This window comes from Oreochromis aureus, linkage group 3, assembly GCF_013358895.1.
Source record: "Oreochromis aureus strain Israel breed Guangdong linkage group 3, ZZ_aureus, whole genome shotgun sequence".
NCBI classification, from domain to species: Eukaryota; Metazoa; Chordata; class Actinopteri; order Cichliformes; family Cichlidae; genus Oreochromis; species Oreochromis aureus.
In genome coordinates this window covers 46,794,635-46,821,671 of record NC_052944.1, presented here as the reverse complement: position 1 = coordinate 46,821,671, position 27,037 = coordinate 46,794,635, and the positions used below count along the sequence as shown (strand labels likewise).

The following is a 27,037-nucleotide window of genomic DNA, read 5'->3' as shown; positions in this document are numbered from 1 at the left end:
ATTTTATTATTTATTATATTATATATTATTATCATTTATTCATATTTATGTTTCAATGAAGATGACAACCAACTGCAGCTTGAATCATTGAATTTACACCAAGCACTGCAGATATATTTTAAGACTTCTACATTTTATACATAGTGAAAAAAATGCTTTGGGTTGTCAATACAGACACATTAAGCCAAACTTCGCTGGATGACAATAATCACAGTTAAATCAGTACAATAAGTTTCGAGCCCTTCCTTCAGAACGTGTCTGCGTAGGTTCTCAGTCATCCAGGTCATGGTAGTCTAAGAAGCAACCACACCTTCCCTGCACAACATTTTGCAAAGTGAAATTTGTTTATTGTACCATCAACAGTTTACCTACAGAATCTTCTTTGCAGGAGTGCGGTACAAATATCTTTACTGTGAGGAAGTGATGCAGAAAATACGTTTCCCTCTCTGTGACAATGAAAACGTGCTTGTTAATATCAAAGGCACATCATTATAATGGCCATAATGAATATAAATAACAGCAAACAAAACAAGTACCAGGAGATTTTCTTTTGAGATTGAGTAGAGCGATCCTTCTTGCTTGGTTCATTTTGTGCTCGCAGCATCAGCTGACCTCTGACTTCCTGCTCAAGGTCTCTCAGTGTTGACTGGAACATCAAATTGGACTCACACCATCTTCTTCTAATGCGGTCGTGTCTGTCAGTTCTTTGAAGAGCACTCTGGCCTAAATTATCCTGGTCTGTATGGATAATAACAAACACTGAAATACATTTTTTGCACGGTAGCAATGAATTTTGTTCACTCAAATTTAGCTTTTCTTCGCTCAAAATAAATTTCTCCTCAAAATGCAACACTTGCACCTGCAATTTTTTACGTGTGCTCAGAATAGTGGCACAAAAATAACGCCATAGACACACGCCTGATTTAAAGTCAATACCAACACGTTTAAACGCATCACTCTTTGAGGACACAGAGCTGGGTGGAGGTCCAGGTTGGTTCCTGTGAATAATGATGGAGCAGTGATGTGAGTGCTGAGCTGTGACATGGAGAAGCGTCATGGACAGTTAGAGATGGTCATCTCACCTCTGAGCTTTGGTCTGGCTCTCATATTCCCCACACAGAGTGGTTTTAGAGGGAGGGACTCCCTCCTCTCTGTCTTCACACTGATCCTTCATGTGCACATCGAGAGCTGCAGAGGTCATGTCTGATGTGTTGGACTAACATCCACTCCATCTGAGACACAGCTTTCATCAGTTCACTATAAAAGGTGTCACAGAGATAGATTTTATACAAACAATTATTTTTCTTTACTTTTTTTTTGTAACTTAAGAGCTCTTTGATTTACCTTAGCATTAGCATGCTGTCTGGCTAGCTTAGCGTCAGACCTCTGCAGGTGTCTGGTGTGTAAATATTAATCACAGTGACAGTAAAGGAGGTAAAGGGCTGTGACATCATCACGTACGCTGCATCCTCTGTGGACTCTGAGTGAACTTACAAAGTACAAACTATAAGTACACAAACACAAACGTAGTTCATGATGGCGGACACACTCCGCCTGGTTGGTCCAGCTGTGAGTCCGTTACCGTGAACTATGGAGCGGCAGATTTGTGCTGTTCGTGCTGGAACTAAGCTGCACACCGCTGATGTTAGCCATGTTACAGCTGATGTTACAAACTGACTTTAATGGAGAGACCGGAAATAAAAACAAACACAGTTTGTTGTGAAGAAATCAAACATGAGCTGAACAAACAGTTAAGTTCCTAAAGACAAAATGTTAAAGGAGGAAAGACAGCAACAACAAGCTCCACTTACTTCCTTATAGTTCAGCTGCTTCCTGGAAAGCCAGGGCTTCACCTGAGCGCAGACAGATTTTTACAATAAGAGCCCTCTGTCACTAATGTAATGTCACACTGACGGTTTGTGACGCTTTAACTTTGTGCAGACAGAATTAAAGTAACTTGGTGTCAGTTCTTCTTTCCTGTTTCTCTGAGCAGATTCAGCTCTGACTGAAATAATCAAACTGGTAATTATCAACCATCATATTAAATGGTAAATGGCCTGTGTTTGTATAGCGCTTTACTAGTCCCTAAGGACCCCAAAGCACTTTACACATCCAGTCATCCACCCATTCACACACATTCACACACTGGTGATGGCAAGCTACGTTGTAGCCACAGCCACCCTGGGGCGCACTGACAGAGGCGAGGCTGCCGGACACTGGCGCCACCGGGCCCTCTGACCACCACCAGTAGGCAGCGGGTGAAGTGTCTTGCCCAAGGACACAACGACCAGGGTGAGATCTAAAACCTGCAGGGACACCGGCCCTCGTGGACTGGGTGGGGGGACCCCTGCTTTAAATGGACTTACCAACTTGTTAGCTGGGATGGCTTTAGAGGCCTGGACAGTCGCTTCGAGGGATTGTTACTTTGAAAGGCTGGAGTCACCTGTAAGAGCCATTTACACTAAAACTCATTAATACTCACATTCATCCCTTTACTGTTTCACAAAGGGTTCAAAAGGGAACGTTCACAATTTAACTGCAGGAGATTTTATTAAAGACATTTAGCAGACTCAAAAATAATAATAATCACAGAAAAGTAATCAATTACATTGGTCTGGAAACACTGTGCTCATTGTGAGTGAGTTTGTGTTTCCGCCTGTGATGGTGAGATAAAGTTTCATCAGGCTTTGAAGCCTTCCAGCTAACTGCCTCACAGAGGCTCACATGTGGAGGTTTCATGTGTACACAAACAGACCTTTTGTAGTGCCTCAGCATGGAGTTGAATCACAGCTCACAATGATTTCTAATGTGAGCTTCTGTACAGGCTGTGATCAGCTGACCTGCTGCTCTTTGTTCATTTAAAAAGCTGAACTCAACAAGATGGAAACAGATGTTTCACAAGCTACCTTGGCTGATTTCCATCCCCTACTCTGACAGCACACTATCAAATCTTTATACTAGACAGGAGAACGTTGGTATATAGATTGAACTGAGTGAATCAATCTAAGCATTATCAGCTGAAATGCAGCAAATCTCTGCTACACTTGATGTAACTTAACTCTGGCCATGAGCACCAGTCCAACACAGCGCTTTACTAAACACTTTAAGGCTCATGTAGCCCCATTATTTTATATTGCATAGCTGCCTCGTGGTTTGTGTCACATATTTGTGTTTTGTTGCGGACAGATGTGCATCGTAGTATGGTTTTGGATTTGGACTGCTACACTCAGATACTAAAAGACAGAAACAAAGAGAAGCTGTCTTCTCTGAAGATGGTCTGCCTGGACTCGGGATGACACCAGAAAGTCCAAACCTTTGAGACTGACTCTCCCAGAGAAAAACAGGCCTATAAATTCAGCTGTTAGGACACACCCCCTTCTCTAACTCTATAGGCCTGACCAGAGGACCAGAGACGGTTGCCACGGTGATATGAGAAACAACATCTCCATGTAGGGAGATGTGGGAAAGGTGCAGGAGATGAAACGTGAGCCGTACATGGGTCTAAAGGCTTTCCTCCAGCTGTTGAGCGATCACGTTAACATTCAGTTTTTACCACATGCAGTAAAAGTGTTTCCTGCCTGGGTGAGGCAGCCTTTGTCTTGGAGCCAGATAGATGGAGGTCCATGGAGCCGTGGAAAACTCATCTGAAATTCTGTTTGATCATAAAGTGTGAAAACGTATCATTGGAGCGTATTTGTCTTCTCTCTCATATAAAAAAGCCAACACAAGCTAACCTGGTAACCCAACAAAAACTCCTCAGTATTTGAAGAACACAAAGTTAGTGTGTTAGTTTGTTTTGCAGGACACCTCACAGTGTGATACATCATTTATCCAAACACACCATATACAAATCCAATATGTCAATAAAACAATAAGGTTACATTAGTGGAATGTTTTTGTGAGCTAATGTGATGAAATCATAACTATATGTTGATTAAAGTCTAATATAAGCATAGTGCTGGTGTGCAGGGCTGTTATATGCTACTGACATATTATAAACTGTTATGTCTATATCAAGCTTTTAGCCTCATAATAAGCAGAGGTATTTGTGTATTTGTCTTCAACATTCAGATCCTTAGAGATGATTTGATGTGTGGATCAACAGCTATCACTAATTGAAGCACTTTAAAGTGGAAAAATCTCCCTTATTTTAGCTGTGATGACACACTTTGGTTTTCTGGTACAGAGGAACGGCCAACAAAAGGAAAGACTTGACTGAGTGAAAAAGGATGAAGATCCAAGCTGGTGATGATCCAGTGCAGCTGATCTAAGGGAATAAAGAAACAGCCTGATCAGCTTCTCTACAAAAACAAGGAGAGTTTCATGTTGTGCTTGAATATGTCTGTTACTTTAGTTATAAACTGCCTCTATTGGACCTGAATGCTGTGATGTGTGTGCAGCTCTACATGTATTATAGGAAAATGAATATGATAATCCACAGCAGATCTCAGCAAAACCAAAACTCTGTTCTTTCAATGGTAGCATTTATAAATTCACTTTGTTTTATAGTCATTTCCCACCTCACTTTTCTCAATACTAAACTTTGATTGGCTGTGATGGAGGAGCAAAACAGCCACACGTTAACTGCGACTGCTGAAGTTCCTGTATGAAGCCAACAAGTGTGAAAATCCAAGGAAAAGCTGAGTGTGTTTTCTTTAAAGGTCAGATGGAACTTGGTGGACTAACATGCAAACTGAGGCTGTATTCAGGACTTTGTCACACTGATATATGAAGAGTGGGACCAAGAGAAAGTGTGCACACACAATGGTCACTTCATGCTTGCTGTTCTCCAGCCTCTGGTGTCACTTTGTCCTCACTTGTGTTGTTATTTTCTTATTTGTTGTGATTGAGGCTCTGTGAGGACAAGCAGAGGTTTTTGCTTGGGAAGTAACCTTGAGCTGGTTTTCAGAGGCTTCTCTAACATTTTATAGTGCTGAAATATGTCAAACTTTTCACCTCGACTTTAACAGCTGAGAGCATTTTGAGCACAGCAGAGAAAAAGGTGTGCATGGAGGATTTTGATGTTTAAGTGCTGTCACTGCCGAGGGTCGGTGGACACAGATCTTTATTCACTTAGCTGCTGTTTACAGGTTCAAAGTCTTCATCAGAACAAGCTCTTCTAATTGGACTTTGCTCTTAACTGTCTTTGAAAAGCAACAAATCCAGTAAATGTACTTTGATCTTGAAGTTTGGTCTAAAAACATCCAGTGAGCCCTGTGCTGAGAGGGCTGTGCTCATCCATCTGTCCTGTTCTAATAAACCCACATTTCAGCAACACCTTCTTTAGATGTGTTCAGCTTTATTCATACAGCACCATTTAACAAACACATTTAGTCTCAAAGCTCGTTATATTGTAAGGTAAAGAGCCCAAAGAGTTCTCACTGGGATTCATTGATGAAGTGAATGTCATTCAGTAATCAAAGGTGGCTTTTTGGCTCTAACTGACTACCTGTGTGTACTGTATCATGAGTGGACACACATGGATGTGAAGCACACTTAACTGTTTGGCTGAGCCAAAACAAGCACAGCACTGATTCTAACTTTAGTTACTCTGGACATTGTTAAATGTGACAATCTTGTTCAATATGACATTTGTTGTTTGTCAGGTGTCCTGTTTGAAGAAAACACTTTCATGCATGAATGTATATGAATACATTTACATGAGCACGAACTGATTTCAAGTCCAAATCAAAAAATTTGTGAGTGATTTTGTTCATGTATCAGCTGTTTAGTCATGTTATGAGCAGATGGATGCTGTCATTAGATTTGACTTTAGTTTGTGATTTGAAGACAATCAAAGACTATTTTACATGAGTTGTTCCAATGTTGTCATTTACGAAGCACAGATCATTTAAAGATGTACGTTTGAATTTTCACATTTTAGCTTGTAATTGTATAGAAATATAAAGAAGTCCATTTAATGAGTTACAGTGAAAAGAAGTGCCTGTAAAATAAAGAGAACTTTACATTTTTCTATGAACAGAAAATATCTGTTAATGATACAGAAAATATACTGTGAATAAATGCAAAAGTGTTTGTGATTTCTATTGAATAGAAAGTTGATGACTGATGTGTGATAATGTTTAAATGGTTTGAGTGATGAACCAACCAACCAACCAACAACTAACTGAGTCCCAGTTTAAAACCAGTGAAACCTGTTCCACCATAAACAGTGTGATAGAGCAGAGCCAATAGTTTGTAATGCACTAGTTTGAAACAGAGTCACACATGTTACATCTAGTTTGGAACTCCATGTATGAAAACAGAGAAAATCCGTCATTTTCCTCTCTCTATCTACAGCTGTTTACATGAACATAAAGAACCAGTTAACATTCTCTCCCAGTTCAAGACACACAGCTGATGTTAGCCAGGAAAACATGACACACTGACTTTAATGGAGAAAACACACACAGTTTGTTGTGTGAAGAAATCAAACATGAGCTGAACAAACAGTAAAGTTCCTAAAGACAAACTATTAAAGGAGGAAACACAGCAAACTTAAAGTTTCTTCACACAGGGACACCAACAACAAGCTCCACTCCACACCTGTGGGCTTTTTTAAACACCATCCTGTCTTGACTTGTGTTATTCTGCCTCTAAACGATCTTTGCTGTGTTTCTTTCTCCACCCATCCCCCCAAAAAAACTCCAATGAGAAATCAAATCAAACAAATGTGTGCAGGATTAAAATGAATATTTGTCATTTCCCAAACTGCATTTGATTCGTCCCGTCAACAGCAGGATTCAACAAAATAAGACGTCCTTCAAATCTTAAACTGCTGTCAATGAAATATCATAAACAGTTTGGTTACACCATAACTATTCTGTACTGATGATGTCACAGCTAACTGTTCATGATACTTTCATTAAATGGACAAAGTGGCCTCAGTAAAGGGCAGAAATGTTCATCATCCTAAATATCTGAAACAAGTTGCTTCATTTTGATGACTTCATTTCATAAACTGTTACTGTTTTTTAAATCAATGCTGAATCCTTCCAGCAGAGTTTCTTCAGTGGTTTGGATTTGAGCTTTGAGTGTATCCCTGAGTTCACAGCAGGAGAAAATGACACAGATGATTTCATTGAATAAGTTAGACTGAGGAGCATCATTAGAGCAGTCCAGACTCCAGGACTGATCACTGAATCCAAATGCTCAGTCATTACTGAATCATTTCCTTCTGATTCTTCTGTAACTCACTGGTATAGTGACAGCTTCACAGATAAGTGGAAGAACGTCTTGATGCATTCTCAATCATCCAGGAAAGTAGATCTCCAAAAGTTGAATCTGTTCATCTGGACGTAGCGTTTGATGGGAGAAACGTTTCGTCACTCATCCAAGTGACTTCTTCAGTCTCAGCTGACTGCAGGTTTCCCCAAACCTTATAAACAGTACATCTGCATAATGACTGAAACCAGCCCACTGAGGGAACAATGGGCTGTGAGGTCAGTTCCTTAATCATAATTATGCAAATTCCCATGACCATTGATCAACAATCACTGACCAAAACCCACTGATCAATGAACACTGATCAATGGCTATGAGTACCATTCACAGAGTGTTGGGGAATGGCTGCAATCACAGCATTGTAAAATGGCGAAAGATGTACCCTTAGGCCCCCTCCTCGATTCAGAGATGGTCTTTCCCTTTTCACGTAAATGGCCTCCTTGACTCCGCGCTCAAACCAGCGTTCTTCCCTGTCCAGGATGTGTACATCCTCATCATTTGGGAATTTGCATAATTATGATTAAGGAACTGACCTCACAGCCCATTGTTCCTTCAGTGGGCTGGTTTCAGTCATTATGCAAATGTACTGTTTATAAGGTTTGGGGAAACCTGCAGTCAGCTGAGACTGAAGAAGTCACTTGGATGAGTGACGAAACGTTTCTCCCATCAAACGCTACGTCCAGATGAACAGATCCAACTTTTGGAGATAAGTGGAAGATGATGGAGGGATGGTTTTAGTAGGCTGGACAGCAGCTCCAAGGAAACATGCTAGGCTAACCTGTAATAGCTGTTTGCACTGATAAAGAATAATACTTAGACTTTTACCTTCACGGTTTCACTAAAACGTAAAGATGATGAGGTTTGCCAGAGGTAATCCACACATGGGCCAGCACAGCACCACCAGTGTGTCTGCAACTGGCCTTGTCCTGGCCCATGTGTGGGCCACCTCTGGCAAACCAGATCTGGGCCACCAAAGGGCCGTCACTCTTTGCGGTATGTGGGCCATGTGTAAGCACATTGTGTGGGCCAGATCCGGGCCATACCAATTTTACTATGTGGGATATAACTAAGTGAGAAAGTGATTTTACTATTACTAAAGTGATCTATACAAAAGAAAAGAAATTTGACACCACAAGATTTCAGATAGTCTGCTGGGACACAACAACATGCACAATTGATTAACATTTGTGCTGTCTTAACAAATCTATTGGAAATTTTTATTGATTTTTAAGTTTATTCCACTAATTCAGAGTAATTTTAATAAAAAATAACCTTCTGGGGTCGTATCATGTGACCAATTTAAGACCACACAGCAAAAAGATGTATCCACCCTGTCAAAGGAAAATTGTATATATGTGATCAGCTATATGAAATGTATCCTTTCATTAAGCACATGTCTATGTGACTTTTCACCTAGTAAATTGTGATGAACCTATTCAGCAAATAACCACTTCCTCTTTTCAGAGAACATTTAGATGTAGAGAAGTGAAACCTCAGCTCTTTTACAAGAACATACGATGTAGAAAAGGGAAAAACCCGCTGCTCTGAGTGACGTTGTTATCTTTGTATTACACACACACACACACACACACACACAGAACTGTATAAATAAAGAACGCAGACAGTGATGAGATGCAGATCTTGCGTTCCATGACTGCCCACTCGCGAGTGAAAAACTTCTGCAGTGTTTGTGTGTTTTCTAACTCAGATGTCTCAGCTGAAGAACGGCAGGGTGATTTAAAGAAATCCCCTGTCATTTAAATTGGTCCTTCGAGCCTAGCGATGGAAACAACAGACACGTTTCTCTGACTCCAATAAGGTCTGACTGCTGCATCCTGACGTCGTAGGAAAGCCAGCACCGAAGTCTGTTGACAGTCCTCTCCAGGTAGAGGTGAGAGTCCTGGGACATTGAATTCGGGTCCAGGCCGGTGATTTAATTCTGGTCCACGACGTTGGGATCCAGATGACCTGAACAACCAGCAAAAGACGACTGAGGGTGAAAAAACACTTTTTAGGTCTAACCCGCCGCAAGGGTCTAAGTTTTGCGCAAAGGGGTGTAACCCGCCACAAGGGTTTGAAGAAATAAACGCGTGAAATAGGGTTTACGTTTGCCACAAGGAACTGTGTTTAGAGTGGTTTTAGAGGTAGCCGTCAAATACTTCGTGACAAATAAGGTTTAAGTTCGCCACAAGGAACTGTGTTTAGAGTGGTTTCAGAAGTGACCATGAAATACTTCGTGACAAATTAGTGCGCAAATGTCTATCTGTGTGTATGTATATGTGTTTTGTGTATATATGTTTTGGAAGTAAGTTGATTTTACAGCACAATACGCTGCTGAACTACTTCCATTGTTTTTATTGTTTTCTTTGCTGAGGCTCATGTACTGGTGAAAAAGGAGAACGGCTGAGTTTCATCTCGTAAAACTGATACCGCTTCATTTTTTAGAAATGAAGTAGAAGGCCGTATCAGTAAACCACTCTGAAGTCAAGCGTGCTAGTGACGGCCCAGCAAAATCTTTGAGAATGGAGAATAAACAAGCAAAATTAACACCTGATGAGAAATGTTTAGAAAAACAACAAACCAGAGTAGGACTAATCCAAAAGAAAGACAGAGGAATGCATAGTGGAACAGCAAGAGGTAGAAGTAAACCTAAACACACATCAAAAAGTGGCTTTAGCACTGCATCATGGAGGTGTGGAAAAGAGGGACATTTTTTACGTGACTGTAAGAAACAAAGAAGCAGTTCAGACTAGGAAGAACATAATAATCTCTCATCAACTAAAAGATTAGAGATCAAAGTTTAAAAAGGGCTGGATACAGACCCAACTGAATACATATAAATACAAGAGGAATGAAATGGAATAAACAAAAGGTTAAATTAAATTAGAGCTTATCTCTACTGTATTCAAACTAATAATAGGAAGGATAACAACCTGTTAACTGGTATTAACAAATGAAACAAAATTGGGTAGACAACCATGCCCAGAATGAATAGAATGAATGAAAGCAGATAATTCACACGAAAACATATTAAATAAAATAGAGAGATGCATAAGGTATATTAAGGCTGTGTCATTGTTCAGCCAAGGAAAGTGTGTGAAAAGGAAAATGTCTCCAACTTGGGGGGTGAAGCTGCAGATCACCCCCAGCCCTTGATGGATACATAATAAAATATAAAATAATAAACTATTGTATATTAGTAGTATAGTGGAATATACTAATAAAATATTGTAATATACTATTGCTGTTATAAAAAAAGGAAAAACAAAACAATAATAACATTAATAATGACATAATATTATTAATAAGAGGCACCTCAGTCAGTTATGATGTGAGGTGGATAATTGTTAAAAGTAGTCTGATTCAAGCTTAACGTTTGCTCAAATTCAGTATAATGATATATGAGCTGAAGAAAATAAGGAAAATACCTAATCTAATCAGGTGCATAGAGACACTTGACCTGCTTGAAAACCTGTCATCCTAGATGAGACATTGTTGAGATATAGAGCACACCTATACTAACAACTAATAAGCCAAACCCTGTATATAACAGCTAAAGCTACAGGTTTGAGAAGCTGAATTAAATATGTGGACACTACCAAGCTGATGAGCAAGTTACACATTTTTTATTTTATTTGTCTTTTAGAGCAGAAGCTGCATATTAAAGCTCACACATGCAGCTGTCTGTGAGCTCAGTTTTTTTCCTCACACTTCTGCTTTGTTTCTGGCAGCAGCTTTTTCTTTTTTCTTTTTGTGTCCTGACTCATGTGTGTAAAGCCTTCATGCCATCGGCAATTTGTTTTTGTTTGTTTGTTTTGTTGGTTTGAAAAACAAATTTGTGATCATACTTGTGGATCACAATGACACATAATGATTAGACATATGATTTACTAATGCCTAGTTTTAGAGCTGTAAGCAATGCAAAGTTTTTAATCCTAACTTAAAAGTTTGAAATATGTAAGATGTGTGACACGTATGAATTCTTTGAAAAAATAGGAATTGCCTAAAATGCCTTAAGTCAAAATGTAGTGTTGCATCTACAAAGAAGAAAGCAGAAGAAGCATTCAGTAACTTGAAAATAGCCTTTCTACTTACATGTGGATGGAGGAGCAGGTTGCATTAAAGCAGTTATAATACGGGCATTTGGAGACAAAATAAACGCCCGCTTGCATTTTACTCTGTTGCAAATTAGACTGTTGCGTCAGGCCTGCCCACGTGTGTGCAAACCTGTGCAGCCACAGCAGAGGCAGTAAAAAAGTCAGCCGACATTGTTTTAAGGCACACTCTGATCATCAGAGTACCCCATACAGTGACTTAAATTTTAATCTAAGCCAATTTGTCTTACCTGACACATGCGAGACAGCTCTCATATGTTGGAATCTTATTGTCATAATCACACATTAGAATCGAGAAATGTTGCAAGTTGAACCCGAGCACACTTCTGGCCTCACCCGGAGGAGGTCATTCACACTGCTGTATGCAAAGTTAGATGAGGAGACAAAGCCGCGTGTTGACATTTATAGCACACCACAAGCTGGTTTCACTGACATTTTTGTAGACGGCTCAGCGTCTAAAAATAGCCTAGGACGAAACTGTGTAGGTTATGCAGTAACTACAGCAGATAGAGTCATAGAAGTGAAAGCGCCAACATCTTGACACTCTGCACAGAGTGCAGAACTAACAGCAGTCATACGTGCGTGTGAATTGCACCCTGGCCAAGACATAAATATATATACTGACAGTCAGTATGTTTTTTCAGCAGTACATCACTTTGCAAAAATTTGGCAGAACAGAGGAATGATTACATCTACTGGACACCCAGTACAACATGGAAATCTTCTGAAAACACTGTTAGAAGTGATAACATTGCCAAAACAGTTAGCATTGTGTAAATGTGCTGCACACCAGAAAGACAACTCAGAGGTCACTAAAGGCAATAACTTTGCAGATCAAGCAGCTAAGTTAGCCGCACAACAAACTGTAGACACATTAATGTCTGCATCCACCATGCAAATACCACTTGATGTACTTAAAGATGAACAAAAAGCAGCAGCAATTACAGAACAGAAGAAATGGTTAAAGTGTGGAGCGCAGCTAGAAAATGATCTTATGACTTTTGAAGGTAAACCAATACTCCCCAAGTCCCTGCACAGAACAGCAGCATTAGTGACACATGGGGTGACCCATGTGTCCTCAGGGGGGATAGTCCAGGTCATTAATACATACTTTTATACTCTAAATTTTGAAACTCACAAGGCAATCTGAGGACAAAAAGAGGACATTTCCCCACACCACCTCATCCATTTCACACCATTCACATGGACTTTATTGAATTAAGTGAAAGTCAAGGCTCAAAATACGCTCTAGTAATTATAGACGTATTCACAAAATGGCCAGAGATTTATCCAGTGAAAAAAGCAGATGCAATTTCAGTTGCAAAAAGTGAACCTTTAGACAAATCTGTCAGAGAAACAACTCTGGCAGAATGGATGGCAAAACTACTAGAAAATAAGGATATTGTTTTGAACAATAAACTGCCGTACGGCTCTTCTTCAGTCTCTTGCAGGTTGAAACCAGGTGACTGGGTCCTGTTACGTGTGCTCCAGAGGAAAAATTGGAGTTTGCCTCGCTGGCAGGGCCCATATCAAGTGTTATTGACAACACCCACAGCCTGTAAAATTGCAGAGAGACCCTCCTGGATACATCAGAGCCACTGCAAAAAGGTTGAGGTCCCGGGAAGCCCCGACACCAAGGAGGAAGCACATTAGGAAAGCCTCACCTACGCTTGGTTGTTTCGGGGGTGAGGGTGGCAAGTGCGTTCTTGGGCCCCCGTCGGGTAAGCCCGCACTCCAATCTCTATCTGATCAACTTTAGGCAGCCAGGTGTGAAGGTGTGTGTAGGTGTGAAGGGGAACCCTCCTGGTTACCTTGACTACAAAAGCTCACCCTTACAGGATCCCAGCTGATGCCAACAGCAGCTGAGCTACGTGGCAGACAGAGAAGATGGACGTACGACAACTTACACCTAATGGACATGACACAAGATCACATCCATCCTTGGATGAAAAATGCCTGATACAGATACGTGTTTAACAGAACCACAGAGAAAGACTGTTACGTCTGCTCACACATGCTGAGCATTAATAACTGGTTTTGTTTTCTTTACTTATGTTATTCCTTGTTTAAAAGCTGTAATTTCACAGATGATGAGTTTATCATTCACAGCATACGCAGATGTACTGAAATCAATGAAGATCATGAAGACTTCTTTTCCTATTTGTTTCATGAAGATGAAGTGCTAATGATGTAGTAACTAAGAATGTGAAAGACAAGTAGTCACTTACTGTACATTTCATTCCTCTGATAAACAGGGCGGAATGTGAAAGGAAAATTGTATATATGTGATCAGCTACATGAAATGTATCCTTTCATTAAGCACATGTCTATGTGACTTTTCACCTAGTAAATTGTGATGAACTGTCACAGTGCGGCTGTGTGTAGGCAAGAGAAGGACCCAAACGCAAAACTCACCGAGACAAAAGTGAACTCAAAACACTGCTTTATTGCAGGCTAGCACGAAAAACAATACAAAACTAAACTGGGAAAACTAAAGCACAAGGAGCCACAGGGAGAATCACACAGCTATGAGGGAGAACGCGACACAGAACTGAGGGAGACGCAGACCTAAATACACAGAGGGTTAACGAGGGAAGTGGGAGCACACGAGGAACACAGGTGACACTGATAATCATAACAAGACAAGGCAGGAGTAAACGCAACACTGACGGGAGACTGTCAAAGTAAAACAGGAAGTACAGAGGTTCAGACAGGAGGAGAGAGAGCACGGGGAGAGCACAGACATAACGGGCTGGGGAAAACATGGAATAAAACACAAGGAGAGGCGAGGGCTCACAGATACACAGAGGGGCACACAGGGGGTAAGAGTCACAAGGGGAAAAACACATAAGGAAACAACGTAACAGAGCAACTCAGGAAGCATGACCTAAATAAGGAACAAAATACATGAAAACTAAGAATACTGGGCCAACGTGGCCCAGGACCATGACATGAACCTATTCAGCAAATAACCGCTTCCTGTTTTCAGAGAACATTTAGATGTAGAGAAGTGAAACCTCAGCTCTTTTACAAGAACATACAGATGTAGAAAAGGGAAAAACCCGCTGCTCTGAGTGACATTGTTATCTTTGTATTACACACACACACACACACACACACACACACACACACACACAGAACTGTATAAATAAAGAACGCAGACAGTGATGAGACGCAGATCTTGCGTTCCATGACTGCCCACTCACGAGTGAAAAACTTCTGCAGTGTTTGTGTTTTCTAACTCAGATGTCTCAGCTGAAGAACGGCAGGGTGATTTAAAGAAATCCCCTGTCATACCCAGAGTCTCCATTTCACTTTGTGTTGAAAGTGCATACTTCAAACTATATACCAGTTTTTAAATTGTGTTGATAGGCCAAAACCAGAGTTATGATAAAAAAATATGCACAGTGTTTTTTTTCCTGGATACTATTGTCATGTTTACTGCAGGAAAAAACTTTAAAAACTGTGTTTTCTAAGGACAGCGCTAGCAAGCACTCTCCGCTTGAGAGCAAAAAGAAAAAAATATGGCAACATGTGACATTTGGTTGTTTAGGAAGAGGGAGAAGCTTTAGGAGTAACAGCAGCGAGTGAGCGAGCAAGTGAAAGACAGAGATAGCGAGTTTTGAAACGTGAAAGATTTGTGACGTCTAGCGTGTTTGGAGTCTATAGTTAGTGTATTGTCTTGTGTAGTTAGTGTGTAATGTAGTCGTTGTTGTGTTTTGTGTGTCAGTTCTACTAGTGAATGTCACAGTTGCTGCCTTAAAGCCACTAAAGGCAGATTGCAGTGTAAACACTGTCTCCACATGGAAAACAGGAGTGATACACCTCCTGTTATCAGACCTGCAGGGTTTAGGCCTGTGGTGCTCTCCTTTGTCTTATAGTGGACAAAAACTATTTTTTGGAGTGGCACAAGTAATTTGCATGGCATCTTATTTGATGCAGAAAACCTGATTGTTCTGTAAATAGATAGTTATGTAAAAAAAAAACCTGAGGCATTGGCTGCATTTTTAGGTAAAGAGCTGCATCCCTGAGTTCACAGCAGGAGAAAATGACACAGATGATTTCATTGAATAAGTTCAACTGAGGAGCATCATCAGAGCAGTCCAGACTCCAGGACTGATCACTGAATCCAAACGCATTCATTACTGAATCCTTTCCTTCTGATTCTTCTGTAACTCACTGATATAGTGACAACTTCACAGATAAGTGGAAGAAGATGGAGGGATGGTTTTAGTAGGCTGGACAGCAGGTCCAAGGAAATGAATGTAGGAAGGATTTTATGATGCTAGGCTAACCTGTAAGAGCTGTTTGGACGGATAGAGAGCTGCATATAACTTTGTTGTTTGCAAAATTTGTGCATACGTTTTAAAAATTTGCAATTTAAACTTGCATTTCAAGCTATGAAAATGATTTGTTAAACATGTTTGTGGTTTTTACAGTAAAAAATATAACTTTTTTCTACTCAGATTTTATGTTTTGTGTCTGAATTTAGATCAACTGTGTTAATACAGTATGTCAAAATGAAAAAATAAGTGGTGAGGCTTTACTGAAAAGAATGATACCAAACAAGGCAAGATAAATAGTTTTTTAAAATGAAAGATAGAAGTAAAATCAAAAGTATTTAAAAATGGCCAATTATAGCCTGGACCTCAGAGAAAAAGGCCTTTTTGATTTTAGAACTATGTACAGTTCAACTGTATAGACTGTGTATAAAGATGACTGTAATTCTTCAGGCGTTAATGCAATACTTTTGCGAAACCCCTTGAATAAAAACTAAAAGTCTACACTCTTAGCTTTACTTCTTGTAGACTTCTGTGGTCAAAGTGTTGAAATAAACTACCTGCTTTGCTATAGTTAGCTAAGACTGCTGGGTCAAGAGATGGCTTTTTAAGTAATGGTTTGATTACTGCCAGCTTAAAGGCCTGTGGTATATTTCTGATTATTAATGATAGGTTGTTTATATTTAAGATTGAAGCATTAATTAATAGTAGGACTTCTTTGAGCAGTCTTGTAGGAATGGGGTCTAAAAGACATGTTGATGGTTTGAAGGAAGCAATTACTGATGTTAACTCAGAAAGATCAACTGGAGAAAAAGACTCTAAATGAATATCAATGGTACTGAAAGTAGCTGTAGATAATGTTACATCTGTGGGATGATTATGAGTCATCTTTTCTCTAATGGTTAAAATTTGACTACAGTGCTGAAGAGAAACCTGGGGTTGCTCTTACTTTCTTCAATCAGTGAGGAATAGTAAGATGTTCTGGCTTTGTGGAGGGCTTTCTTATAAAGCAACAAACTATTTCTCCAGGCTAAATGATGATCTTCTAAATTTGTGACACGCCATTTCCTCTCCAGCTTACGAGTTATCTGTTTTAGGCTACGTGTTTGAGAATTATACCACGGAGTCAGGTACTTCTGATTTCAGGCCTTATTTTTCACAGGAGCTACAGTATCCAGAGTCGTACGTAGTGAGGAGGTAAAATTATTAACAAGATGATTAACCTCTGTTGGAGTAGCGTTCAGGTAGCTGCTCTGCTCTGTGTTGGCACAGGGCATTGAATATGATAACAGTGGGTGGATTATATTCTTAAACTTAGTTACAGCACTTTCAGAAAGACATCTACTGTGATGAAGTCTACTCTCCACTGCTGTGTAATCAATTATTGTAAATTTAAATGTTATCAGGAAATGATCAGGAGAGGGTTTTCAGGAAACACTGTTAAATGTTCAGTTTCTATTAGGGCTGTGTGATATGACCAAAATCTCATATCCCGATATAAGACATCTATCGTCCCGATAACAATATAAATGGCAAAAATTTAACATTTTCTGTAAATTCTGTGAATCTCGGGCAGCTCGACTTGTGTGAAATGTTTCCAGCTGGGCGTCTTGTACCTGGAGTCGAGTGTTTTAACCGATGCATGAAACTATACATTTTTAGACATAAGTTGTAACAGCCGCCGTTGTCTTTGTGAGTATTTATTACACAGCGTGCTGCGGAGAAAAGCCTGTGCTAACGTTTCAGTCTAAGGTTTAATTTTTAGCACCTGACAGCTCTTTTTTGCTTCTCATCCGTAAACACTGCATACTCTTTCACGTGATTTAGTTTATTTTGAAAAGTCTCAACAGGCTCTTGAGCTTTATTGTGAAAGGTTTATGTGGAAAATAAACAAGCGGATACGCGGTGCTTTTTACCGTCGTTGTTGTTAACAACAACGCATAAAAACAGTCGCTTGTCCGTCTGTAGTGTGGTTATATTAAATATAAGCGAACGAGAGAACAGTGACCATCAAAACCGTGAAAAATATTGCCTTAAACAGTTTATTTTGCGACACCATGAAACAAACGATAGTGTAAAATGAAACAATAGATGTTTTTATATCGTCATCCGATATATGTCGTTATATCGAACAGCCCTAGTTTCTATGCCATATGTTAAAACAAGATCTAGAGTGTGATTAAAGTGGTGGGTGAGTTATTTTATATATTAAGAGAAGCCATTTGAGGCTGTGTTGAGGCTGTCCTTTCTAGCATCTACATGGATGTTAAAATCACCCACAATAATTATTTTATCTGAGCTGAGCACTAAATCAGATAAAAAGTCTGAGAAATCAGACAGAAACTCTGTGTAAGGCCCAGGTGGACGATAGATGATCACAAATAAGACTGGTTTCTGAGTTTTACAGCTAGGGTGGACAGGGCTAACCATCAGGCTTTCAAATGAATGAAATCTCTCTCTGGGTCATGGTTCATTAATAAGCTGGAATGGGAGATTGATGACTTGGATATTTGATGACAGGATATTTTATTAGGTCAGTTTAGCAGGAGCAAAGCAATTTCCAGTTAATAATAATAATGATAATAATAATAATAATAATCGCATAATCAAATCACTTGAATCATACATATCTAATTAACCTACTCGGAGTTAAATGCTGGTTTTGAGAAGAGGGAGGTTGAGAAGAGAATGGGCGCATCCAGGCCTGAAGATGCACTTATCTCTGTTCCACGGTGATATAATCCAGTAGGAAGGGAACCAAGTCATTGGAAGTTGTAATATAGCAGGAAACAATGGAAATCCAAATCCTTATAAATTTATATTCAAATACGGCAAAAATGAGCAGAGAAAAAGGCAAATATAAAACCACCATGTGAGTCCACAGTGTTCAGGCAGTAGTTTCTCCTCTTGTATTTCTTGCTGTAATTTCTAACTGTGGACTCCAAGGGCCGGATCTTCTGTTCTGCTCACCACAAGGAAACTAGAGGAAGAACAACTTTCCTCTTTTGCACCAAACTTTTACACTTGGCCATCCTCTCTCCACCTCTCTTTCTGGACTTCAAATCTCCCAAGATGAATTCTGGCATCACCTGTTTTAATATCTAATCAACATTGTTGACATCTGCTGCTTCTCTCTGTCTCTCTGAGTTTTTACATACATGATTTAAAACAAAATTCAAATATTAAAATCACTTCACTGCATTTTATTCAATGAAGTGTTTTATGTTGTACTTTAAAATGCTCTATCATTATTTCCATCACATATGAATACAATTTCCCTTATTTTTCATTCAGCTTATTCTACTTCCGTAGTATTTATCGTTAGCTCAATCAGACAAGCATGATAATTCTGTATGATTCCAACATGATCTCTTTTTAACTCAATTACAATGGAATGCATAATACAATGGTTTTCTTTTCATAATTCTGTGTCAATCACAATATAACTTCAGTCAATATAACTTCTTCTTTATATTATACACGTTAAAGTCAGACATTCTCTGAATGTTTGCTTAGTCATTTTGACCAAGCACTAAACGCCTCAGACAAGATATGTTCTTTGTGACATGTTTGCCTTCCCAGTTGGCACAAAAAATCCCAGCACAGAAGTACACAGACTCACCAAATCACAGTAAAGGGTCAAAAGGTCAAGACTCAGATATTAGAAACATTTAATTCTATTTATTAATTCTATTGTCATTCAGCTTTATTGATTGGGTTTTGATTAAATGTATTTTTGATTATATTGTGGTTGGATTTAAGCATAATTAACTATTAGCAAAATCACATACAGATAAACTCTCCTATAGCACTCTTGTCACTCTAAACATAAAAAAAGTTTGATATTAAGTCTTTTTACTCTCTCTCAGATATACAGAGGTAAGCCAGGGGGACTCTAACCTCTTTCAATCTCACCTCTCTTGAAAATAAATGTTTTTGTCAATAAATTGTTAGATTTACAGAACTCACATGATGCTGAAACAGCTGAAGGGAAAAAAAATGTGTTTTTCCCTCTCACATGTTGAAAATCAGATGACCGCTGAAGGTGGAATGGTGATTTTGATTGTCGTATATTTTATTGTTAATCCAGAGGCGCAAAAACGCCTGATCTCCAACCTCTAGAACCAGTGTGGCTGCATTAGAGGAAGTCCCAAAATGAGATGGCTGATGTTCCCATGCTGAAAAAATGTGCTCTCCATTCTTAAACAACACAGCACATGTACCATGCGAAGCATCTCCATGTGCACCTATGTACCACTCAAAGTGGTAGGCTCCTCTCACTGGTGCGGTGAAAATACCTATAGGACATTTGTTTTTGTCATGTTTAGTAGAAAGTCAAGTGTTAGAAGATACAGGGAGTGCAGAATTATTAGGCAAATGAGTATTTTGTCCACATCATCCTCTTCATGCATGTTGTCTTACTCCAAGCTGTATAGGCTCGAAAGCCTACTACCAATTAAGCATATTAGGTGATGTGCATCTCTGTAATGAGAAGGGGTGTGGTCTAATGACATCAACACCCTATATCAGGTGTGCATAATTATTAGGCAACTTCCTTTCCTTTGGCAAAATGGGTCAAAAGAAGGACTTGACAGGCTCAGAAAAGTCAAAAATAGTGAGATATCTTGCAGAGGGATGCAGCAGTCTTAAAATTGCAAAGCTTCTGAAGCGTGATCATCGAACAATCAAGCGTTTCATTCAAAATAGTCAACAGGGTCGCAAGAAGCGTGTGGAAAAACCAAGGCGCAAAATAACTGCCCATGAACTGAGAAAAGTCAAGCGTGCAGCTGCCAAGATGCCACTTGCCACCAGTTTGGCCATATTTCAGAGCTGCAACATCACTGGAGTGCCCAAAAGCACAAGGTGTGCAATACTCAGAGACATGGCCAAGGTAAGAAAGGCTGAAAGACGACCACCACTGAACAAGACACACAAGACTGGGCCAAGAAATATCTCAAGACTGATTTTTCTAAGGTTTTATGGACTGATGAAATGAGAGTGAGTCTTGATGGGCCAGATGGATGGGCCCGTGGCTGGATTGGTAAAGGGCAGAGAGCTCCAGTCCGACTCAGACGCCAGCAAGGTGGAGGTGGAGTACTGGTTTGGGCTGGTATCATCAAAGATGAGCTTGTGGGGCCTTTTCGGGTTGAGGATGGAGTCAAGCTCAACTCCCAGTCCTACTGCCAGTTTCTGGAAGACACCTTCTTCAAGCAGTGGTACAAGAAGAAGTCTGCATCCTTCAAGAAAAACATGATTTTCATGCAGGACAATGCTCCATCACACGCGTCCAAGTACTCCACAGCGTGGCTGGCAAGAAAGGGTATAAAAGAAGAAAAACTAATGACATGGCCTCCTTGTTCACCTGATCTGAACCCCATTGAGAACCTGTGGTCCATCATCAACTGTGAGATTTACAAGGAGGGAAAACAGTACACCTCTCTGAACAGTGTCTGGGAGGCTGTGGTTGCTGCTGCACTAATGTTGATGGTGAACAGATCAAAACACTGACAGAATCCATGGATGGCAGGCTTTTGAGTGTCCTTGCAAAGAAAGGTGGCTATATTGGTCGCTGATTTGTTTTTGTTTTGTTTTTGAATGTCAGAAATGTATATTTGTAAATGTGGAGATGTTATATTGGTTTCACTGGTAAAAATAAATAATTGAAATGGGTATATATTTGTTTTTGTTAAGTTGCCTAATAATTATGCACAGTAATAGTCACCTGCACACACAGATATCCCCTAAAATAGCTAAAACTAAAACAAACTAAAACTACTTCCAAAAACATTCAGCTTTGATATTAATGAGTTTTTTGGGTTCATTGAGAACATGGTTGTTGTTCAATAATAAAATTATTCCTCGGAAATACAACTTGCCTAATAATTCTGCACTCCCTGTCTAGAATATCAACATTTGGGAAAGTGAAATTCAGTGCTATTACCTGTGTGTGGGTTGTAGGCATTCCCTATGTTTGTGAAAACACGTTTGAAGATGAGGGTGGTGTGGGCGTTAAATGGTCCAGTGTGGCCATCACCTTTATCCAACAAAGAGGCTGAGAAAGCCACCCGTTTGACTGAAAAAGACAGACATGTCAATTACATAAACAGGGATAATGTCATTTGGATTTTTTTTCTCCCAAAAACAAATATATTAAATTCCCCTCAAAGCAAGGTTTGATAGTTAAGCATATCTATTGTCACAGAAGCTAAAATGCTCATTGCTTCTTAACGTTAGAGTTACAGGATCATTTTCTACATCTAAGTCCTCAAAATAGAAAACAAGGACACATTAAGAAATTAATGCAAATAAAAATGTGTGACCCATTTGTGCAGCAATAATCATAACTAAGTGTTTCAGGTGCAAGTTGATCAGCTCACATCAGCTTAGAGAAAATTTTAGTCCATTCCCTTGTAATGAACAGCTTCACTATAGGATGGTAGTGGGTTTCTACACATGAACTGCTCACTTCAGATCCTGCCACAACATTCCTTAGGTATAGGGTCAGGACTTTGATTTGTTCACTTCAAACACATCTTTGTTGTTTCATGCCGAATTTTGTGTGTTGATAGTTTTTGTCAGGAATATCCTTAATTTTCGAAAGACTCCACTTCCACAAACATAGGCCTTGATGGTGAGATTTTAGCAGAGCCCAGTGAAGCAAAAAAGGCACTCAGCCATTGCTGAACCTCAAGGTTAATTTCCCCCAAACAGATATAAGATTTTTTTAATCAGTAAAAAAATTATGGCTGCGATTAATATTTATTTTATTGGACTTATACAACACTGTAAAAGCTTGAATCCACTTTTTTATACAGAAATGTAGAAAGTCTAAGAAGCCTTGAATTTAGCCTTGAATCTGTAGTACCTTGTAGCTGTTGTTTTATGTCATGAATCTCCTTTGTCTGCCTCTCCAGTTCTTCCAGTTTTGCTACCTGGTCTGTGAAAAAGAGTTATTTTAGTTTTTATTTGTCAGTTCTTATTGAATGGTGATAAAATTTTAATCTTTCTGACCCAAGCGAAACATCATATTGGCAGATATAGAAGCTATAACACAGGGGTCACAGCTGAATTCTTTGTGGAAAATATAACTTTGGCTGGACAAATATTCCATGTTTATTTTAGGAGATATATGAAACTCTCAGTCACTATCAATCATGTTATAAATGTTGCGTTGTGCGCTTGATGCCATGTACAATGTTACAAACACACACTGTGTCAGATTAGTTTGGAGTTTAGCTAACCTTAGCAGTGCTAGTGGCAGTAGTCTTGATCTTCTTCCTTGTTAGCATCAGCATCTCAGTGCAAAATGCTTGGTTCTATTTGATTTTATCCTGACAAATTTGACTTACACTCATTTTTTATACACTGCTCAAATATATATAAATAAAGAAACACGTTGAAAACAGATCACATCTCAATGGGGAAAATAATTATGCTGGATATGTATACTCATATGGACTGAATAATGTGTTAGGAATGAAAGGATGCAACATTGTTTAATGGCAATGAAAATGATCAACCTACACAGAGCTGAAGACACCCCAAATATCTGCAGGCTAGTTCGTTTTGCTGAAATTTAATTGTAGCAACTCGGTACTCAGTAGTTTTTATGGGGCATGCTCCTGATGAGAAAACAGATATTGTTTGGGGATTCCCTCCCAGGTCTGAACCAGGGGATCACTGAGGTCCTGGATAGTCTGAGGTTCAACGTGGCGAGCATGGGGCCCAATCAGTGGTTAACCCCTTCACCTATCAGGAACTGTCTGCATACAGCTGGGCATTCTCATGAACTAGGAAGAACCCAGGACCCTCTGCACCAGAGTAAGGTCTTACAACAGGTCCAAGGATTTCCCTTTACCTAATAGCAGTCAGGGTGCCATTGCCTAGCCTGTAGAAGTCTGTGTGTCCCTCAATGGATATGCGTCTGCAGATGATCACTGACCCACCACCAAATTAGTCATGCTGAATGATGTTACAGGCAGTTGTTCTCCACACCTTCTCCAGACCCTTTCACAACTGAGGGTGAACCTGCTCTCTTCTGTAAAAAGCAGATTCTATGGTATTCTATGGCAGATGCCAAGTAGTGAGCACTGAAGGACGTCAGGCCAACCTGATGAAGTCTGTTTCTCATTGTTTGGTCAGAGAAATTCACATTAGTGGAGCCTGTTGGAGTCATTTTGTAGGGCTCCGCCAGTACTCATACTGTTCCTCACTGCCTCAAGCGCTCAGATTAACATGGGGACCACAGTTGCCTTCACCCTCCACGTCTTCTCTAGTTCCTTTCAAAGGAACCTTTACACAACCTGCACCTGGGGTGTTGACAGGTGTGACCCAGCCCAGCCTCTATAGATCTTGTACTAAGAACTTGCTCCTGTGCTGCCATGATTAGTACTTCTGTGCTGTCTTTTAGTTCAACTTTGTCCAGCCACTGGTAGGATTTCTCTATACCAGCCACTTCTTCTATCAGCTGGTGGTACATGCTGTGCATCATCTTCCATGATGTTTCCTGTTCTTACTCCTCTTCTTTCTTGGCTTTCAGGTGTCTGAGGTATTCACTAAAAACACTATCAGTTGTGGCCATCTTCCTTCTGATAAGCATACAGTCTCAGGGTGCTGGACTTGAAACTCTCCATGGAGAGTTTCTTTCTCGTCTTAATATCAGTGACTTCTATCTCCTGTTTTCACCAGCTTATTATCCCAGGGGGATATCTGATGACCAGCAGGATGCAGGTGTTCTTCCCTGTCAGATATCTCCTCAGGTCTTGCCTTTGTTTCTTCAGGTATTTGGTGGTTGCAGCTTTCCTAGGGGTGGATCAGGTGACCCTGAATACTCCCTTACTTATGCTGCAATAAGCCTAGGCTGCTGGAGATGCACTGAGGGTTTCATCTTCACTCACCTATTTTCACTCTCTATGTGTTTATACACCACTTTGCATTTAATCATTAGTTATTATTAAACCGTGGCTCTCTCTTTTACAGTGTTTCTTTTGTCCTCTCTCCCTCTCCTCACCTAGATAGCTGCCTGTTGCTTATCCTAGTTCTGCTGGAGGTTTCTTCAGGAAACCTCTGGCAGAACCAAGGGAATTTTTCCTTCCCACTGTTGCCATGTGCTTGCACATAGGGAGAATCTGATTGTTGGGGTTTTCTCTCTAATAGTGTAGGGTCTGTAACTTACAATATAAAGTGACTTGAACCAATTATTATTGTGATTTGGCTAAAAAAGCTGAATTCATAGTTATAACAGGATAATATTTGTAAATTGGTCAAAGTAGGTCATCTTATTTATAGCCTTTGACAATATGGTTACAGAATAGAAAGTCCTTTGTTTGACTTTTGTAAGGCAGTGTGTGGGTGTAATGTTTATGGCCTCCTTGAGTTCTCTGATAGTAATCTTCTGAAATTCCAGAATTAAAGAGGCATTGCTCTGCTGCTGAAGGCTGTTGTTGCATTGAAATGAAAAATAACTTGTTACTTCTTAACAGTTTAAGCACTTTGGTTCCATACCAGACAGTAAGATATTCAAAAATAAAAAAAAATTCAAAAATACCACACATTCCACACAATACCTTGTAGCTGCTGCTTCAGCTTGTCAATCTCTGTCTCCTTTTTCTCCAGTTCCTTCAGCTTTGCAACATTGTCTGAAAAGTACAGCATAAATAACTTCTGTATTTTGCCCTAGGGTGAGTTTTTTTCACTGCACAATGAATTCAGTTGCAAATTGCTCCGACATTTCTGTAATAAACTATTTTATTCAGCAAACAAAAGAAAACCACAAATGATAGTTGCTTATTGCTTCTGAATATTTATGAAGTAAGACTGATAACGCAACAGTTTAGCCTGGTACTTCTCTCACTGGCTGACATAGTACTGTACCTTGATTCTCTTTTTCTAGAAATGTGATCTTCACCTTCTGTTCAGCCACCAAGGCGGTCATCTCTCTCAGCACAGCATGAATGTCCTTTGGACAAGGCTGTTGGAGTGGAATCTGCTGGTCAAGAATGTCATTATATTTATCTGTCGCCATCTGATTTATGGAAACAGATCAGATCGGAAACACGATGTCCTTACTGTCTCGAAAGGTGCACAACTGTGCTATCTGCAAACCCGAATAAGCTCTACAAAGTACAAAGAGCAAACAGTCAAAGACAAGGTAACTTCCTTATTCTCCTCATAACTTCCTGATAGCTGAGCACCTAAGTATTATAGCTGACTAAATGACTGATAAAATCTTTATAGCTTTCAGATAGTCTACTGGGACACAACAACATGTAAACTGGGTTAACATTTGTGCTGCCTTTGCAAATCCATTGGAAATTCTATTGATTTGTAAGTTCTATTCTGCTAATTCAGAATAATCTTATTAAAATATTAATAAGAAAAAAAGCCTTTTTAAATTCACAACTACATACAGTTCAACTGTATAGACTGTGTGTAAAGATGACTATAATTCTTTAACAATTGCATGTAATGCAATACTTTTGCTAAACGTCTACACTCTTACCTTTACTTCTTGTAGACTGCTGTGGTCAAAGTGTTTAAATGAACTAAAATAAAAAAAAATAAAAAAATGAAGTGTGATTATTACAACACAGAGAAACTTTTTTAGATTGTTTTTATGTTGAGTAGTCTGAGAAGTGGTAGTCAAAACACTAGCTCCAATATAACTTCCATTGAAATAAAGCTTATGCATAAGTTTAAAAAGGAAGATCTGTAATCGCTCATCTTCCTGCTTTCCTGGGTGTTTGGCTGCTTTTCTATTCTTTACATGACTACTGCTTTCCTACACTATCAATCTCAATACTGACACTCTTACCCTAATCCATTCATCTTTTCGCCCACCTTTTTTGAACCAATCAACCTCCACTTTGCATAGTTGAAATCGGCCCTTTCCGTCACTTTCTCTTTTTCAAACTCTCCGTCGTGCAACCCTTGTCCTCCCCATCTCCACCTCAGACACCTCAGCCAGCAATCCATTCAAGCCTCACTCTTCATCTTCACCACCACCAACATCTAAACTCCAAGGAGTCCTGTCCTAAATCTTATCCACACTGCAATTCTGTTCTGCCATGATGGGTCATTGGTCCAAATGCCAAATACATAATTTGTTCTATCTCAATAAGTCATGTTCAATTCTTCCAAGAGATCTCTCCTTATTGAACTTGGCTTTAATAAGGAGCTTTTCTTTACTTCTGTTGGGCCTGTCCTGGGGCAGACACTTTACCTGAAATTCTTACCTGCTTTTCAAGGAAAGCAACAAGATCTCTAAATTTACAGGGAGTGCAGAATTATTAGGCAAGTTGTATTTTTGAGGAATAATTTTATTATTGAACAACAACCATGTTCTCAATGAACCTAAAAAACTCATTAATATCAAAGCTGAATGTTTTTGGAAGTAGTTTTTAGTTTGTTTTTAGTTTT

At 39.5% G+C, this 27,037-nt stretch overlaps 1 protein-coding gene across 5 annotated transcripts; it reads right to left on the bottom strand.

The window, feature by feature from the left end:
• Positions 1-1,811: 1,811 nt before the first annotated feature.
• On the bottom strand, positions 1,812-25,745 carry LOC116333368 (complement C1q tumor necrosis factor-related protein 3-like). Of its 5 annotated transcripts, none has more exons than XR_005612632.1 (6): positions 25,493-25,722; positions 25,186-25,257; positions 22,485-22,556; positions 21,561-21,692; positions 2,367-4,267; positions 1,812-1,853 (listed from the first exon to the last, which is right to left on the bottom strand). XR_005612632.1 is itself a non-coding variant. In XM_039610414.1 (6 exons), the coding sequence occupies exons 1-5, from the start codon at positions 25,641-25,643 to the stop codon at positions 19,634-19,636; spliced, it is 711 nt and encodes a 236-aa protein (XP_039466348.1). In that variant the 5' UTR covers positions 25,644-25,722; the 3' UTR covers positions 4,167-4,267; positions 19,589-19,633. The 5 variants fall into 5 exon arrangements, 4 of the variants coding, with proteins under 4 accessions (XP_039466350.1, XP_039466348.1, XP_039466349.1 ...); XM_039610414.1 differs by lacking the exon at positions 1,812-1,853 and adding an exon at positions 19,589-19,917 and having other exon boundaries at positions 4,167-4,267; XM_039610415.1 differs by lacking the exons at positions 1,812-1,853; positions 2,367-4,267 and adding an exon at positions 19,304-19,917 and having other exon boundaries at positions 25,493-25,604; positions 25,688-25,745.
• Between the last annotated feature and the right edge of the window lie 1,292 nt (positions 25,746-27,037).

Coding starts and splice junctions, on each gene's coding strand:
- LOC116333368 (XM_039610414.1), bottom strand. CDS start 25,643: ATGGCGACAGATAAATATAATGACATTCTTGACCAGCAGATTCCACTC. Junction 21,693..22,484: donor CATAAAACAACAGCTACAAG/GTACTACAGATT, acceptor TGTCTTTTTCAG/TCAAACGGGTGGCTTTCTCA. Junction 19,918..21,560: donor TGCCTACAACCCACACACAG/GTAATAGCACTG, acceptor AATGTCCTATAG/GTATTTTCACCGCACCAGTG.